At 40.6% G+C, this 16,743-nt stretch overlaps 1 protein-coding gene across 1 annotated transcript in view; it reads right to left on the bottom strand.

Annotated features, from left to right (window-relative positions):
- Positions 1 to 619: 619 nt before the first annotated feature.
- Positions 620 to 16,743, bottom strand: part of IRF7 (interferon regulatory factor 7) — a 62,044-nt gene continuing 45,920 nt past the window's right edge. Inside the window, exon 12 of the mRNA XM_088471055.1 lies at positions 620 to 4,436. Coding sequence (XP_088327181.1) covers positions 4,269 to 4,436 — 168 coding nt within the window. The 3' untranslated portion in view covers positions 620 to 4,268. The remainder of the gene's footprint in view (positions 4,437 to 16,743) is intronic.

Genomic DNA, 16,743 nt, shown 5'->3' with positions numbered 1-16,743 from the left:
TGGCAGGTCACTTCCCCGACTGCTGGGCGCCTGCTACCCCAGTGCCTCCTCCTACAGCACCAGTTGCCGCTAGGTGACCCAGTGCCCCCTCCTACAGCACCAGTAGCCACTAGGTGACCCCATCATATGCATATGCCGGGTCACCTCCTCCTGGTTGCCCCAGCCAGTGCTCCCCCTCCCTGCCCCTATCTACCCCCCCACACACACACCGCAAAGATGAACCTGCGCATGAGCAGGAGAAGGGAAAAGAAACGAACAGTCACTGAAAAAAAGGAGAACACCGGACCGCTGCTCTGGGATTTACCGCATCACTTCTCCAAGCAGGTAAGTATACATGAATTGCTACTTATCTAAGCTATAGATCGCAATAGAACTGATGCGATCTATAGTGGTAAGTAACAATTCACCACCCCACATCTACATGAATAGCCCCCAGAATGCTTTACAGTTCATCAATGCCTGATCAGCCACAGCTACCTATGACATACCTTCAACATAGCTTGTGCAACACTGGCCAATATTATGTATGGCACACTATATTTGAAGACTTAAGAAACCAGGATTTCAAAACAAAAAGCACTGTTTTCTATAATCATTATATTTTATTAAATGTGACTTCATTAATTGCATACAAACAAACTATACAGAAATCTGTCCTTCAAATGATTATTACAGATACAGAAATATACATATAAATATGTAACAGATTACCTTACGATTCTAAGCAACAAATTAAACATTTTCTATTTGTTCTATACGGAGGGTCATATTTGAGACAGACAATACATTTTTTTTTTTTTATTTAGTTAGTTTTAGCAATTTCAGTGTTTTATTTACAGTACATCAATTGGACATGGAAAAGAAATGTTATATTTTGAGCTCTGTAGTATTGCAAATTTAACTTTTCAACCATTCCATTTAATAATATGCAAATGGATATCTAAGTAAGGGGGCCTATCCATTAGCAGATCTTTCTCTACGATGAAAGATAAAAGATTTATCCCTTCAAAATTCCTGGGGCTGTGGTGACAGATATCTGTCAACGACGAACAATATTGCATGACATCATTCAGGGAGTGGATTTTTTTGTATGTTTCTATTAATTTTCATTAAAAATATTGTTTGTCGTTCACCGCTTATAAACTGACAGATATTTCTTTCAGATATTTCTAATATCTGTCAGCGATAAGCGATAATTGTCCAACATGTTGGAGAGACGAAAGACACAATTTGTCGGCCGCGAGAGTGCGCATCTGTCATCGTTCAGGGCCTAGCTATGACAGATAAATTAAACGACTGAACGATATATCGTTCATCGTTCAAATTTATCTGCTAATGGATAGGCCCCTTAACACTCTACCTATTAAGAAAAAATTAATTGGTAAATGATACATTAGTAAAAAGCACATGATATATAAATTGCTTAATAAGTGCTATGAAAAACAAAATTTGTTTAAGAAGAAAAGTTTTCATATAGGCATAATTTGGCCCACATACATTGTATCAGCCCACCCACTCAATGACATCACACAAGGAGATCATCATTCCCCAACCATGTGATGTCACACAAGTGAGTGTGCCTGTCCGATCTACCCACTAAATGGCTGCCTCCATTATCATTTCTCATGCAAGTGATATATGCCTGATCGATAGGTCCTTGAGACCATGCTATATGTAATATGTATAGTAAATTAATGCGAAGCCAAGGAGCAATGAAATCATCCATATGCTCTAAAAGGGTAATACCACAAACAAATTAACAGATTGAAAGTAAGTTTATAACTAATACAACTACATTTGGACAATTAAATAAAGCAATTTCATTGCCTAGCTGGTATTAAATTGTAATTTAAAAACTAGAATCAATGTTGTGTCTTGCTTTGCATCCTAATTATTAGTTTTATGATCTTATTTAAAAGTTGTTTGTGTTTAATTTGCCAAAAATATAAACTATTTTTACAAATTCTCTGTAGCTATCTGGATCTGCATGGTTCAGGTGCCACCTCTTCTGGAATAATACACTGGCTCTGTCTCTGCGCCCTAATAACTACATCAAAGTCCCATTTTCACCAGCCATGTGGTGTCCCTAGGACTGTGACATTACAACGTCATGTCAATTCAAATCTGTGGATATAGGGCCTGATTCAGCTTGGTCTGTGTTCGCATGCACACGGTCAATGTTTGTGTTCCGCGCATGCGTATTCACCGCAGTGCGCGGACCAGCCACTGTGAGCGTAAATGCGAATGCAGTGGATACGCAGAGACACAAGGAAATGATCAACAGCAAGTGCCGTTTGGGGGTGGAGAGGGGGGTGGTCAAATGAATGCAGGCGTGCCTGTCCGTTTGAAAGCCGTTACAGGGGCGTACATAATTAAGCCCCAGCGACGGCATACGCAGCCAGAGCTCTACATGGCGACAGGAAGCTTTGCAGCTTGCGAGGCATGTCAAGCTCAACCACAACTCTGCGTATGGGTCCAATCTTACTCGATGTTACAGATGTTTTCTCTGACTTGCAGATGTATGTAATGGGAAGTGGGCGGCTTTATAAGCTAGGGGCGTCTTGGTATAGAGCTGCAGTCGCATTCATTTGCATACTTTCGCAGCGAGCGGGTGCATGCGATTGTAGACCTACGATCTGTGCTGAATCAGACCCCTAATACAATAAATTATAGCTCAGGCTATAAGGGACATAGGGAGAAATGTATCAAGCTTCCTAAAGAGCGGAGAAGTGAGCAAGTGCTGAAATTTCCCAGAGCAAACAACCAGCTTCTAGATAGCCTAAGTGCAGTCTATAAAATGATAGGTAGAAGCTGACTGGACGAGTGGAGAAGTCGCCCATAGCAGCCATTCCTTAAAATGTTTGCCATTTTTCTCCCATAGTCTGTAAAAGCATTATTTTGTCATTAATGACATAAAGGTACTTGTCTGTGGTTTTGTACTGCTCCAGATGATGAATTCTGCATACGGAATTAGAAAGGACTTGACCTTTGTGTGATGGAATAAGAAAACCAAAATTCTCACATCGCAACATGACATCATCATACAAACTACATGTATAAATGCCATGTAAATGCTAATTATTTTTTAAGTTATTGCTTGTACTTAAGTACTACTTACTTTGGTCCAGTAGACAATAGCTAAAGACTACACGATTTTAGTGAAGAACAGATTGAACTAAAATGATAAATAGAACATGTGTGTATATTTTTCAAAGTGGGATTCCACATCTTCATCCATGTTTCATAGGCAACTCAGAGAATGCCAAAGGCTGTAATGGCAAGCTGGGACTTGCAGTTCCACTGTAGCTGGTGAGCCTTCTGTAGGTACTGACTGCCTGGCCCATTGTATTCTATAACTTACTCATCCACTTGTATGGGAGAGTCAGAAAATGAGCACTTACTATAAATACATCCTGGATTTATTCTGACCTAGAACAAAAGCCTGGATATACATTTTCTTTTCTAGTGTCCAGTGAAATAACAAACACTGGACATGTGCAAACTCAGCAAGTTGTCTATATTTACAATATGTAAACACTACTTTGCAAAAGACAGTTCCTTTGCTTAAAGGTACATGTATGATTTAAGTGAAAACCATTCATACACCATGAGTTCATTGAGCATTGTACAAAAGAGTAGTCTTGCATGTAACACAGATGGCAGCTGAATATAGCTGATGATTTCTGAATTATGGAAACAAATGGACATTAATATTTTCCATGGTTATTCAGTTTTAAAAGCAGCTGGGTTATCGGTATAATTATTTATCATGATCCAAAGTTTTCATTCAAATACCTGGTAAACCCTCAAGTGGTAAACTTTAACATGAACCAGTCCTGAGATACAATGGGCCATAGAATCCATAACATTCTGAGCCCACCATACCTAGGGTTATATATATATATATATATAGTATATATGTGAAGTAGTACGATCAAAGATGCAACAGAACTATACAGAATGAGTTTATCAGTAGTCCCTGCCATATATTTTACATAAACTGTATCTCCCAAAGTAATGAAATATAGGAATTTCACAAAATAAAAACCACAATTCTGTTTTCTAAATTGTGATTTATGATGTGAAAACCTACATGATCTATGTGTACAAGTTACTGATCATTACTAAGAAGCCAATAACATCTACTATGTACTTCATAGTTAGTAGTCAGAATATATGCATATGTTTTATATCCATTATCAGCTCTTTGCTATCTAGTTAAACCAGGATTTTCCAAATATGACCACATAAATCTACTTCTTTGTGACTTAATACAAGCAGCTAAAGTCAAGATCCATGAGGCATGGTCCATCGAGGTCATAACTGTTGAAGGAGCTCCCATTAGAGATCTGTAGGCTGACCAGCTCTGTGTGTAATGATGAAGCTCCCTCCCGCTGTGCAGTCTGGTGCCAGAATGTGCAGAAATTAGGAACAAGCTAGAAAAAAAAGGAAAAGAAAATTGTTACTAAGGATAAAATACAAAGGAAGCTATTACGTGCTATAGTATGTAAAATAAAAATGGTCGTGCTGTAATTTAACAGTACTTATATACAGTAGTGACAGTAAGTCACAACAAGAGCAGTTTTGAAATTACAATGAATAAGAAGGTCTGAGCCTCCTGTAGCTCCTTTATCAGGTCACAGTTGTTTGGTGATAACATTGACCATCTGACGACAGTGACCATATGACGACAGTGACCACATGACGACAGTGACCATATGACGACAGTGACCATATGACGACAGTGACCATATGACAACTGAATCAACATATCTTATCGATTTCCAGCAGTTTTTAGGGGGATTTTGTTTATGACAATACATTAGTGGCTGCACAAACAGGAATTCTGAGCCAACGGCCAGATAGCAATGCTCGTGTGCCCAATGTCATCATTTCAGTCCAAAAACACAGTGGCTACAATTAGTCTCACCAGTGGCTTCACTAAGGGGGTGCGGGCCGCACCGAGTGTTAACCTTCGAGGGGGTGACACCAAAATAGCAGAGCTGCTCTGCTATTTTGGTGTCACCCCTATGAATAGTGTCAACGAGTGGAGGAGAGGTGGCAAGCCCCCAGTGTGACGACAACGGGGGTGTGACATGCAGACACTCCCCAAAAACAGGACTAATCAGGGAGCGTGGCCTTCCTGTGCCCACCCTATTCCTGTGCGAAGAAATATGCAATTGAAATATGTTTCTTGAGGTCCTTATAAAAAGAAGCCATTCATGCTGGTTGGTTCTACTTGCTATAGTTACTACCCTGCACACACCTAATGGTTCTGAGTGGAAATATTGGACCTGTATTGGATAGAATCGTGTTAATTGATTGATTTAAGCATGATTTATTTAATTAATTATGTAAAGCAGTTTATCCAACAATCTGTTAGTACAAAACACACATTCTGGCTTGTGCTGCATTGATGATCTAACCGTACTGTATGAACCTATTCTCAAATCACGCCAAATGGATCCCCTTTGGCGTGCCACAGATTAAGCATTGAAACCGCGTCTGCTGCACAGTTTTGATCCAAATATATGTCTTAGTTGCATCACTAACGCCACAAAAGTACAATGTACAAGTATCCTGGACAGTGCTGTTGGCACCGCATGCAGCAGAGATGTGCGACCTGGACGTTAGCCTGGGATAAAAGCCAAAAGAGCTAGGATTGATACGAGTGATCAGTGTCATGCCTCTTTGTGCTCAATCTGCGACTTTATACCAACTCCATTACAACAGAAATACTAATCCTAAGCATCCAATATACTATAAAACACTTTGGATGCTGCTACGATGTGACACAGACACTAACATAAGACATATCGGCGAAGGATGAAGAATTACTACCCACGAGCAACTAAATTGTGCCAGGTGTCTCACGCCATATAGAGCAAAAAGGATGGGAGGACACAGCTGTATTAATAAAGGTGGATTATATAAATGGCAGGATTGTATTGAGCGCTGAATATACTGTAAGGGTGTTTACCAGCCAATCAGTAAAATATTTGTGGTCACTAAGATATTCTGTCATACACAAAAGGTGAAAAGGATAATAAAAAACATATGTGTAACAGAATTAAAAACATAACCTAATGCATGAGTCAGAAAAATAGACATTAGAGACTGTCCCTACAGGATTGGTGCAATGTTGGTATATATAAAAAACAATCATACACGCAATATATTTCAATACGTCCCTTATTAAGTGAGCAAAGTCCTTAGGTTGTACTTTGCTTGTATTATTGATGATTCACTCCGTTCCAGTGGGGATAATATGAAAAAGATAACAGAAAGTCCAACGTGTTGTAATTTCTTAATGAAATAAAGTAAAATTCCATATGCAGTGATTTGGAATATGGCATTTTACTTTATTTCATTAATGGCGGTGGCCATTTTCCCAGTGATCTGCGCATGCGCAGAAAAGATGTCCCTGGGAAAATAGGCACGGGCACCATTTTCCCGAAGACCCACACATCCGAAGTAGATTCTGGCATGAAGCCACAATCTACAGTGCTCAATGCACTGACAGAGAGAAGAGGGCTCAAACTGAGGCTGCACTCGGGCCCCCTCCTCTCTTAAAAACACCCCTGGTTGTGCGTACTGCCATCATTTGGCAATGGCTATCCCTGGAGCAGTGTTAAGGTCGGGAACCATGCCATATTACACATACCTTGTGAGGCAATATTATTATTATTATTATCCTTTATTTATATGGCGCCACAAGTGTTCTGCAGCACCTTACATAGTACATAGAACTAACAAGTGAACAAGAAACAAGTAACTTGCAGTACATTACAGTGCAGGACAAGGACACAATTTATATACTTTGCTGCAATAGCAGTTAGACACTCACAATAAGCAGCAGGGAGTTGCCAGTCATGTGTTAGGTGCCCTAATTGTGAGAAAAGAGTCAAAGAAAATTTAAAGAGAAGCACATGAGGGAAGAGGTCCCTGCTCAGGAGAGCTTATATTCTAAAGGGGAGGGCAGACAGACAGGCGTGACACACAAGGGGAAGATATTGAGGAAAGAGCATGAGGTGGGTTAGGATGAGAGCTGGAAGGTCTTGATGAAGTAGTGGGTCTTGAGAGCCCGTTTGAAGATTTGTAGAGAGGTAGAGAGTCTGATAGAGAGAGGGAGAACATTCCAAAGGTAGGGAGCAGCACGGGCAAAATCTTGGATGAGGGAGTGGGAGGAAGTAATCAGTTGGCAAGAGAGGCGTTAGATGAGCATTAGATGAGTGAAGTTGATGGGCGGGAGTGTGAGGGGAGAGAAGGTCAGAAATGTATGTGGGAAAGGATTTGGTGAGGGCTTTGTAGGTGAGTGTAAGAACCTTGAATTGGCATCTGAAGGGGAAGGGGAGCCAGTGTAGGGCTTGAAGGAGAGGGGAAGCAGATGTAGAAAGTCTGGAGATTAATATGAGCCGAGCAGCAGCATTGAGAACTGATTGTAGTGGAGAGAGGTGAGAGACTGGGAGGCCAGCTAGGAGAAGGTTGCAGTAGTCCAATCTGGAGATGACCAGTGAGTGGATGAGGGTTTTAGTGGCTTCCTGGGTGAGGAAGAGTCTAATCCTGGAGATATTATTTAGGTGGAGACGGCAGGATTGCGAGAGGTGCTGAATGTGTGGTTTAAATGGAGGGAGGAGTCTAGGATAACTACAAGGCAGCGCACTTTGGGGCTAGAGGAGATAGTTGTGCCTTCAATAGATAATGAAATTGTGGGAAGTGAGGTAGTGGAAGAGGGTGGGAAGATGATCAGCTTAGTCTTAGACATGTAATGTTTAAGAAAGCGCTGGGACATCCATGAAGAGACATCAGAGAGACAATTGGAGATACGGGTAAGGAGCGAGGGGGAGAGCTCAGGGGTGGAAAGGTAAATTTGAGTATCATCAGCATAGAGATGATATTGAAGGTCAAAGGAGTTAATGAGTTCACCTAAAGAGGATGTGTATAGGGAGAAAAGGAGAGGTCCAAGAACAGAACCTTGGGGAACTCCTACTGTTAGTGGAAGTGGGGGGGGAAGAGGAGTCATGAGAGGAAACAGAAAAGGAACGATCAAGGAACTAGAAGGAAAGCCAGGAGAGGGCAGTGCCACGTAAACCAAAAGAGTGAAGGATTTGCAGGAAGAGAGGGTGGTCTACAGTGTCAAATGCAGCAGAGAGGTCAAGGTGAATGAGCAGAGAGTAGTGGCCCTTGGATTTGGCAGCAAGGAGGTCATTGCTGACTTTCGTGAGGGAAGTTTCAGTGGAGTGGAAAGAACGGAAGCCAGATTGAAATGAGTCAAGGAGGGAGTGGGAGGAAAGGAAGGTGGTAAGGCGGTTGTAAACAATACGCTCATGTAGTTTGGAAGCAAAAGGGAGAAGAGAGATGGGTCGGTAGTTGGAAAGTATGTTAGGATCAAGGGTAGGTTTTTTAAGAATGTGGGAGACAAGGGCATGTTTGAATGCAGAAGGGACAGTGACAGATGATAGGGAGAGATTAAGTAGGTGAGCAAGATGGGAACAGACAGAAGGAGACAGGTAACAGAGGAGACGGGAAGGGATAGGTTCAAGAGGGGAGGTGGAAGGAGGGGAGGACCTGTTTAGGGCCATGACTTCCTCTCCAGAAACAGGGGAGAAGGATGTCAGGGTTGGTGAGGCAGAATTGGAGGGGTGGTTAGGGAAAGGAGGGGGAGGAGTGCTGAGGGTCTGATGGGATATGATGTCCTTACGTATGGAGTCAATTTTAGATGTAAAGTAGGTGGCAAAGGCAAGAGCTGAGAGTGAGGAGGGAAGGCGAGGAGGGGAAGGGCAGAGGAGGGAGTTGAAAGTGGCAAAGAGATGCCAGGGGTTTGAGGACTGGGGAGAAGATGCGGTTCTTGAAATATGTTTGTTTAGAGAGGGACAGGGCAGCACTGTAGGATGAGAGAATAAATTTGAAATGGAGGAAGTCAGCCTTAGAGCGTGATTTTCTCCACTGACGCTCGGCAATTCTTGAACACTTTTGCATGTACCTGGTGCATTTGGAATGCCAGGGTTGTGGTGTGGAACTGCGAGGGTGAGTAGTTGTTGCCGGAGCAACAGAGTCAAGAGCAGAAGTAAGGGAGGAATTGTACAGGGAAGTAGCTTGTTCAGGACAGGAGAGAGAAAGGATAGGGGAGAGAAGAAAGTCTAGCAGGGAGAAAAAAGCAACAGTGTCAATAGCCTCAATGTTCCGCTTAGTAATGGTGGCCAGAACAGGTGGTAGAACAGGAAGAAAGTGGAGTAGTGGGAGAGGAGGGAAGAGTAGGCAGACAGAGGAGGGGGGAGAAGGGGAGGAGGAGGTGGAAGAGATAAGGGGGAAAGGATAAAGGTGGAAGCAGGGGGCAGAACAGAGGATAATGTAGAAACTGATTGAAGGAGAGAGTTAAAGAAAACTTTGCCATGGTGTTTTAGAATTAAACAAGAGGAATGATTTTTAGAAATGTAAATGAAATATGAGTCCAAGAGATTTGTAGAAATGCAAGTGAAAGAACAGTGATGGTAAATATGTATGTTGATAAACAAGTTTGTTATTGAGAGGATTATAAGTGTGAATGTAATGTGTGCAGTATTTGAATAATAACGCAGATTTTAAGCAGATAGAGGATGTGAGGCTAGGCAAGAGAGTTAAGATAAAGGACAGTGTTTCAAAGAGGAAAGATGTAAACTGACATGGGGACAAGGACAATAAGCCTTGAGATGTATGAGAGTATCAGAAAGCCAGCATTATTAATAGCAATAGAGCTGTAGTTTTTAGAGCTGTAGTTTTTGTCTTGATTGAACAGGGAATCCTGGTTTAACAGTCCTAATTTTTTAGACTATTGAGGTTTGTTGTTTGTTGGGTCTTAGATTTTCTTCCTTCTGTTTTCCTTCGGTTTAACGCTGGTCTAACGCTACAGTTAATGCACTTAAAAAATTCTGCACTTTGAAAATCTGCACCATCCAGCTAGCTATCCAGCTAGAAACGCACACTTATATTGAGAAGCATGGACACTAATTAATGAAAACCACCCATTGGCCCTCCACAAAAAAGTTACAAATAAAAATGGCTAAAGTCAACAAGGAACACATACCAAACTTCTAGGACTAGTAATAAATCAGACCTTCACTACAGTCAATACACTGAGAGAATCCTTATAACAATTTAACTAGTACAAATCATAAGGCATTAGAAACAATAGCATAAGGATTCAGTAAAGAATAAGCTAGTTACATATAAGTATAATTAATAAAGCAGGCACAGGAGATGGAATACTCTGCAGTCAGATTCAAATTACCTAGTACAGCTGAGGCTGGGACATACAAATACAATATATAAAACTAATAACATATCTCTTGATTAGGAAGCCCCAGAGAGAAGCCATGGAGAGTTGAATCAGTTCTCCCTTGCCAGGCAGCACTCGACCTAGCTAGAATGACCCAAGAGATGCTAACTTCAACAAAGCAGAACTGTTTGGCCAGTCATTAAACTATGTTGAAGCCTGTTGACCTTAAACTCAATACACTTTTGCTCTCCATTAAAACCTACTAGATTCAAACACTGTGTTCACTCTTTGAACTGAAAAAGGTGTCTTTATATTATTTGAAAAGTAGTTAAAAATAAATCTTTAGAAATACTTCAGCACAAAACATTAAATGTGAGATTTCTAACCACACATAAGAATCAAGGTCTATTGATGATTATACCACAGACTTGTGGCCTTCAAGCCAGTGTAATGTCATAAAATTATAGACCAGTTAGTAACTTCAAGCATCACATCATGTTCTATTAAATCAATGACAGGCAACCCAATACACTTCTGGGGAAGCATTGGAAGGCCATCTAACTCTTAAGCTCAGTAGCATGTTTAATTAATACATTTAGTCAATGAAAGAGATGTCTCTCTGAAATAACATATCATTAAAGAAGGGACAAGGTCGACATAGGTCAAGACTGTGAGAGCCACATATAGCCCATGGGCCACCTGTTGTCCATCACTTTATTAGCTCTAACTTACAAAAATTAATATAATTAATTATGAAATTATTAGTAATGGTAGGAAGTGTGGGAATTCCTTTGCATGTGTACGATTGTGGTATCCGGTCAGAAAGTCGACAGTAACCTTGTTAATGTTAATATTAATAATAATGATAATAATAATGGCAACACTACATTGTCAACATGGTTCAAACTGTTGACAGGCAACATGTCAATATCCCCAGAATGTTGATATGTCCACAGTTTTGACATATGAAGAACTGTCGCCATGTGAAATGTTGACATGATGAGGATGCTGATGGTTAGGCACCGTAGGGTTTTTGAGTTAGGGTGCGGTGGAAGGTTACGGTTAGGCTGCGTTGAGGGTGGGGGTTAGGCACTAGGGGGAGGGTTAGGGATAACTTTCCAGAACTCTGGAGTATCACAGGTCCGTGCTGTAAGGGACTGTCACATGGACACCAGGCCCGAAAGATGACACTGGAGCCGCTGCTGCCGCTGGGAGAAGGTAAATGGCAACTGTGCCACCAGGGACAGTTTGTCGACAGTTCTTTGTGCCGACATATCATCTGTGTAGATATGAATGTCGACATGGTCACTGTCAACAGTTTGACCATGTCAAAATGTCGACAGTTTCACGATGTCGACATCCTCGTGTCAATCTGATAACTGTTGGCAAATCATACCACACCCATATACACCAGGGGACAAGGTGTAAAAGTCATCAACCATAATGTATATTTATAATGATATTGAGGCAGTTTAATAAATACATTGAGGGAGCTTTCTAAACAATTATATCATGCATATAGAAGCAGTTGAAGTATTATTCAGCAATTGTAGTACTATTTTTGGCAAGCACCCAGCACCCACCCACCCGGCCTCCAACTCAGGCAGCATTCAGTAAGTGGAATATTATTCAGAAATTGGAGTATTGCAACTTAACGACTGTCCACTTCTATGTGCTCTGTGCTGTGAGATCCTGGCAGCTCTTTCCAGTTGCTCTACTGTGACAACCTCGCAGCATCTTTATCAGTTGATGACCGTGACCCTGAAGTGCAGGAAGCGGGGCACATGATCTGGCTTAATTATTGTGCCCCAATGGCTGGCGTCCTCCAAGTTATTTTGATATGTGTGGGGGCAGCCATGTGCGGGTGCTTTGGGACACACAGCCCGGCCACCCTGCCTTTAATCCTGCACTGAGCTCTGCATCTTGTACCTCATTATAGGTGAATAAAAAAGGCAACACAACGCAAAATGCGTAAAACAACTCCCCTTATTAAGTGATAAGGAACTTGTGCGTTTCACTTCCCCTTTGCCTGCGCTGTTAGCCAGAGGGAACTTTTAGTGAGTCAGGAAACAAGAATACAATATATATGGCTGCTAAAAGTTAAGGTTCAGCAGTCATTTTGTAAAGTGCATTGGCTACCTAACTATGGGGATTTGTCCAGACATGATATGCATTGTACGTGGAAAATATAGGGAATATAAATATTTCATAATATATTTTGATAAAAGGCAAAAGAAGTGGAAACTTGGCATTTGCCTATCACATATTCCGTTTTACAGATGTAAAAGAGATCATTTGAGAAGAAAGTCAGTATGTATATATTCTTAGTAATTAGCAAATAGTTCCAGTTTAATGCAACTGAGAAATATATCCTTTCCTGTAAATAAACAGCCAATTAGCACACGCTTTCTGAATTCAGTCCACTTACCATATTACACAGCTACTTTTTCTAAACTACTGACACATAATGCAAATATACTAGAAGTGAGCATAAATAGCAATATAATGTGACAGAATGTTATATATAAACTACAAATAGCTGTTTAATCATTTGCAAAGATAGACTCGAAACAAAACATTAGCTGGGACATTTGGGGGATGGACCATGGAGGTAAATTCTAACTGATCTGGGGAATAGGAAAGTGAAACTTAAGCAGCCTGAGATAGTATAAAAGGGCCTGACCGAACTGAGAAGAATACCTCACTGACACCACAAGACATGGACCGCACTCTCTGTAATACTCTCCTGTACTGTCGCCTGGACATTTACAAAAAGAACTAAATTGTTGTCCTTTCCTTGAACACAGGACATACAAAGTGCATGCATCTGGTAAGTAAACATTTATAACTCATATCATCACAGCTGGACGAATAACAGTTCAAATAATAGCAACCATGGTAGAACATAGCAAATGACATTCCATAAAGTCTGATCAAATATACAAGAGTCAATATCAATGTGGACTTTTTGGGGTGTCATAAGATTCAACAATTTGTTTCATATAGCAGACCACAAATGTTATACAATGGGAATTGCTTCTTCGGTTTTGTACTTCTGGGCAGAATGTGATTTTATTGTACATGATCTACAACTAAGTAGTTAAATGTTAAAATGGGAATAAAGAACAGAAAAGGATAAAAATTCAACAGACAGGTAACGAGCTATAATTAGTTCATTGTAAACCTACTCCTAATAATAACAATCATTGTTTTCTCTATTTATATGCACATATTATCTATCTATCTGTCTAATTACTGCACATGGTATAATTGCATTACATTTTCAAAAGCAAACAAAAAGGGTACACTCCTAAAAATAAAATAAAAAAATTAAAATTGAGGTTCAAGAATCATATTCATAGATTTGGCGTATGAAGTTCCCTTACCAGACAAATTTAAAAATAATTTAATTCAATAACCAAAACAGTCTGAAGAACAATTCCCACTGTTATGCAGACATGACAATTTTTTGCAGATATACTGTAATACTAGTAGTGTAGACCAGTCATTCACCGGGTCGGTCGTCCATTGTCTCTCTGTCTTCTGCCCTTTGGGCTGCCGCAAGCCCTGGAGTGATTTTGGCTCTATCAGAGCCAAAATCACTCCCACTGACATCACTAGTGATGTCAGTGGGGCCGGCTTCAGACGGTAGGCGTTCCCATGGGAACGCCTCCGTCTGGCAGTCACGCCCCCGGCACACCCACCAAAGGGGGCGTGCTGTCAATCAACATCGACAGCACGCCCCCTTTGGTGCGAGACCCGGAGCGACCGAGAGCCCGTCGCTATCCGGGTCTCGCGCATGCATACGACGGAGCTCCCTCCGTCGTGCGCATGTGCAGTGGGGCAACATCGACCCGCTTGCGAGCGTCCTGCGCTCGCGAGCGGGTCTGAATGACCCCCTTTGTTATCTCTATTCTAGCCCCAGTTCTAAAAAAAGAAAAATAGAAATATAGGAAGCGCTGCCAAATTGAAACTGTTCACAACAATCGTTTTCAATACAGTTTAATACATAATATGGCCATATCATAAACACAGTAAAATACAATAAAATACACAAATGACCAAAAAATTATAAAAAGTACAAAATAGATCAGGCTTAATCTGAGCGTTTTGTTTATAGCAGCAAAAACACAGTCAGAACCTTCACAAAGGTTTCAATATATATTGTAATACTCCATACTCCTTTAAACATGTATCTCAATATGCACACTTTCCTTAATTTCCTTTTCTTCTAGGTTGCAAAAATGAAGAAAAATAACCTCTCTATTAATTAGGTGGACAGTTCTCTGTATTGTATCCAATCCACACTTCGAGAATCTCAATCAGCTTTTATCCATAACCACTTTGTTTGGTTAGAAAAAATATATATAACAATGCTTTTGGTTCCTTAATATTTGGAGGGAACTGATCATGGGCATATGTAAAGGTGCCCACACACATAGCGACATTTTACACGATTTGGCCGATTTCGATGAATCGTGACGACGAATCGGGTAAAAAAAAAGTACAAATCGTGAGTTTATACTCACGAGCACGTTGCCGATGCGCGTCCCCGATCGTCGTACATCACATCTTCTGATCTGCCGTGCTGTAGGGCAGATTAGCCAATCTGGGATACAATGCATTGGCTGCAAGATAGATCTTTAGTCAGATTGGACATTTTTAACTCCAAAACGTGAACACGACGGCAAGGGAGCTCCCGTGAAAGTTCATGAGGAAATTGGCCATAAAATCGTATCGTGAGGACATCGGTATGTGTGTGGGCACCTTAAGTTTGCAAGATCTTATATATATTAGTCCACTTCAATAGGGGAATCTCTCATGTATAGGTACATATTCACCCACGCTGTTTAAATGGGATATAGATGCCCAGCCAGATGGCAATATCGCTGTTGCCCTCTGTAGTATATGGTACTTAGCAAAGGTATTGTCGCCAATCAAGTGATGATATTCACAAAAAGTTCTTAATGTGATTTCTCACAGTGAGGCAATTCAGCAGAGCGTCTTAATTGCATGGAAGTGTGGAGAAAAAGGAGCCAGTAACGCGTTTCCCCTCCTTGTGATATGGTTCAGCAGCTTCCTCAGACAGAATGACTCCATGTCCATTGGTGAGGTTATTTAAACCTCAATTGACTGTTTTATTAGCTCATATGGAGACATATCACAAGGCGGGGAAACGTGTTACAGGCTCCTTTTCCTCCACACTTCCAAGCAATTAAGACGCTCTGCTGAACTGCCTCACTGTGAGAAATCATATTAAGAACTTTTTGTGAGTATCATCACTTGATTGGCTACAAGACCTCTGCTAAGTACCATATACTACAGAGGCTGGTGTAAGGGCAACAGCGATATTACCATCTGGCTGGACATCTATATCCCATTTAAACAGCATGAGAGGATATGTACCTATACTGTACATGAGAGATTCCCCTATTGACTGATATAAATAAGATCTTGCAAACGTACATATACCCATGATCAGTTCCCTCCACCTATTAAGGAACCAAAAGCATTGTTATATATATTTCTTCTAACCAAACAAAGTAGTTATGGATAAAAGCTGATTGAGATTCTCCAAGTGTGGATTGGATACAATACAGAGAACTGTCCACCTAATTAATAGAGAGGTTATTTTTCTTCATTTTTGCATCCTAGAAGAAAAGGAAATTAAGGAAAGTGTGCATATTGAGATACATTTTTAAAGGAGTGTAGAGTATTACAATATATATTGAAACCTTTGTGAAGATTCTGACTGTGTTTTTGATGCTATAAACAAAACGCTCATATTAAGCCTGATCTATTTTGTATTTTTTATATTTTTTTTTCTCATTTGTGTATTTTATTGTATTTTACTGTGTTTATGATATGGCCATATTATTATGTATTAAACTGTATTGAAAATGATTGATGTGAACAGTTTCCATTTGGCAGTGCTTCCTATATTTCTATTTTTCTTTTTTTTTTAGCCTAAGAGGTGTGGCAATTACCTCTATTAGGAAGCTGCAGCAATAATTAATTACAGATAAATCCTTGTCTATACTTGATTAGGCGCCAGGTTGTGTATATTTGCTTCTTTCTTTCTTACTAGCCCCAGTTCTACCTGTCTAACCCCTTTCTCTCTGTAAACCCTTCCACCCCCACCCAGTTTTCCTATCCCCTATTACGTCCTGTTTAAGGCCATTATATAATAGATATGGTGTTTTGTTTAATGTGGTTACATGTTTCTATAAAAGCTATTAGTTCCAGTGCACTAAACCTGTAAAAAAAGAGTATATCAGGATATGTATTTCCCAGTTAGGATTAAACTTTTTTTTGTCTTTTAACAGTGCGACACAAATATGGTCGACACATTATATTTTTTGTTATTTAGCCCTCATCGTCACCCTAAATCCTAACCGTCCACTTGGTGCCTAACCCTAACCCTCCCTCCTGGTGCCTAACCCTAACCGTCGGGGTAGGTGCCTGACCCTAACCGGCCCTTCTAATGC

This window comes from Taudactylus pleione, unplaced genomic scaffold (assembly GCF_031769625.1).
Source record: "Taudactylus pleione unplaced genomic scaffold, aTauple2 ptg000109l, whole genome shotgun sequence".
In the NCBI taxonomy this organism is placed as follows: domain Eukaryota; kingdom Metazoa; phylum Chordata; class Amphibia; order Anura; family Myobatrachidae; genus Taudactylus; species Taudactylus pleione.
This window is presented reverse-complemented; position numbering and strand designations above follow the sequence as displayed.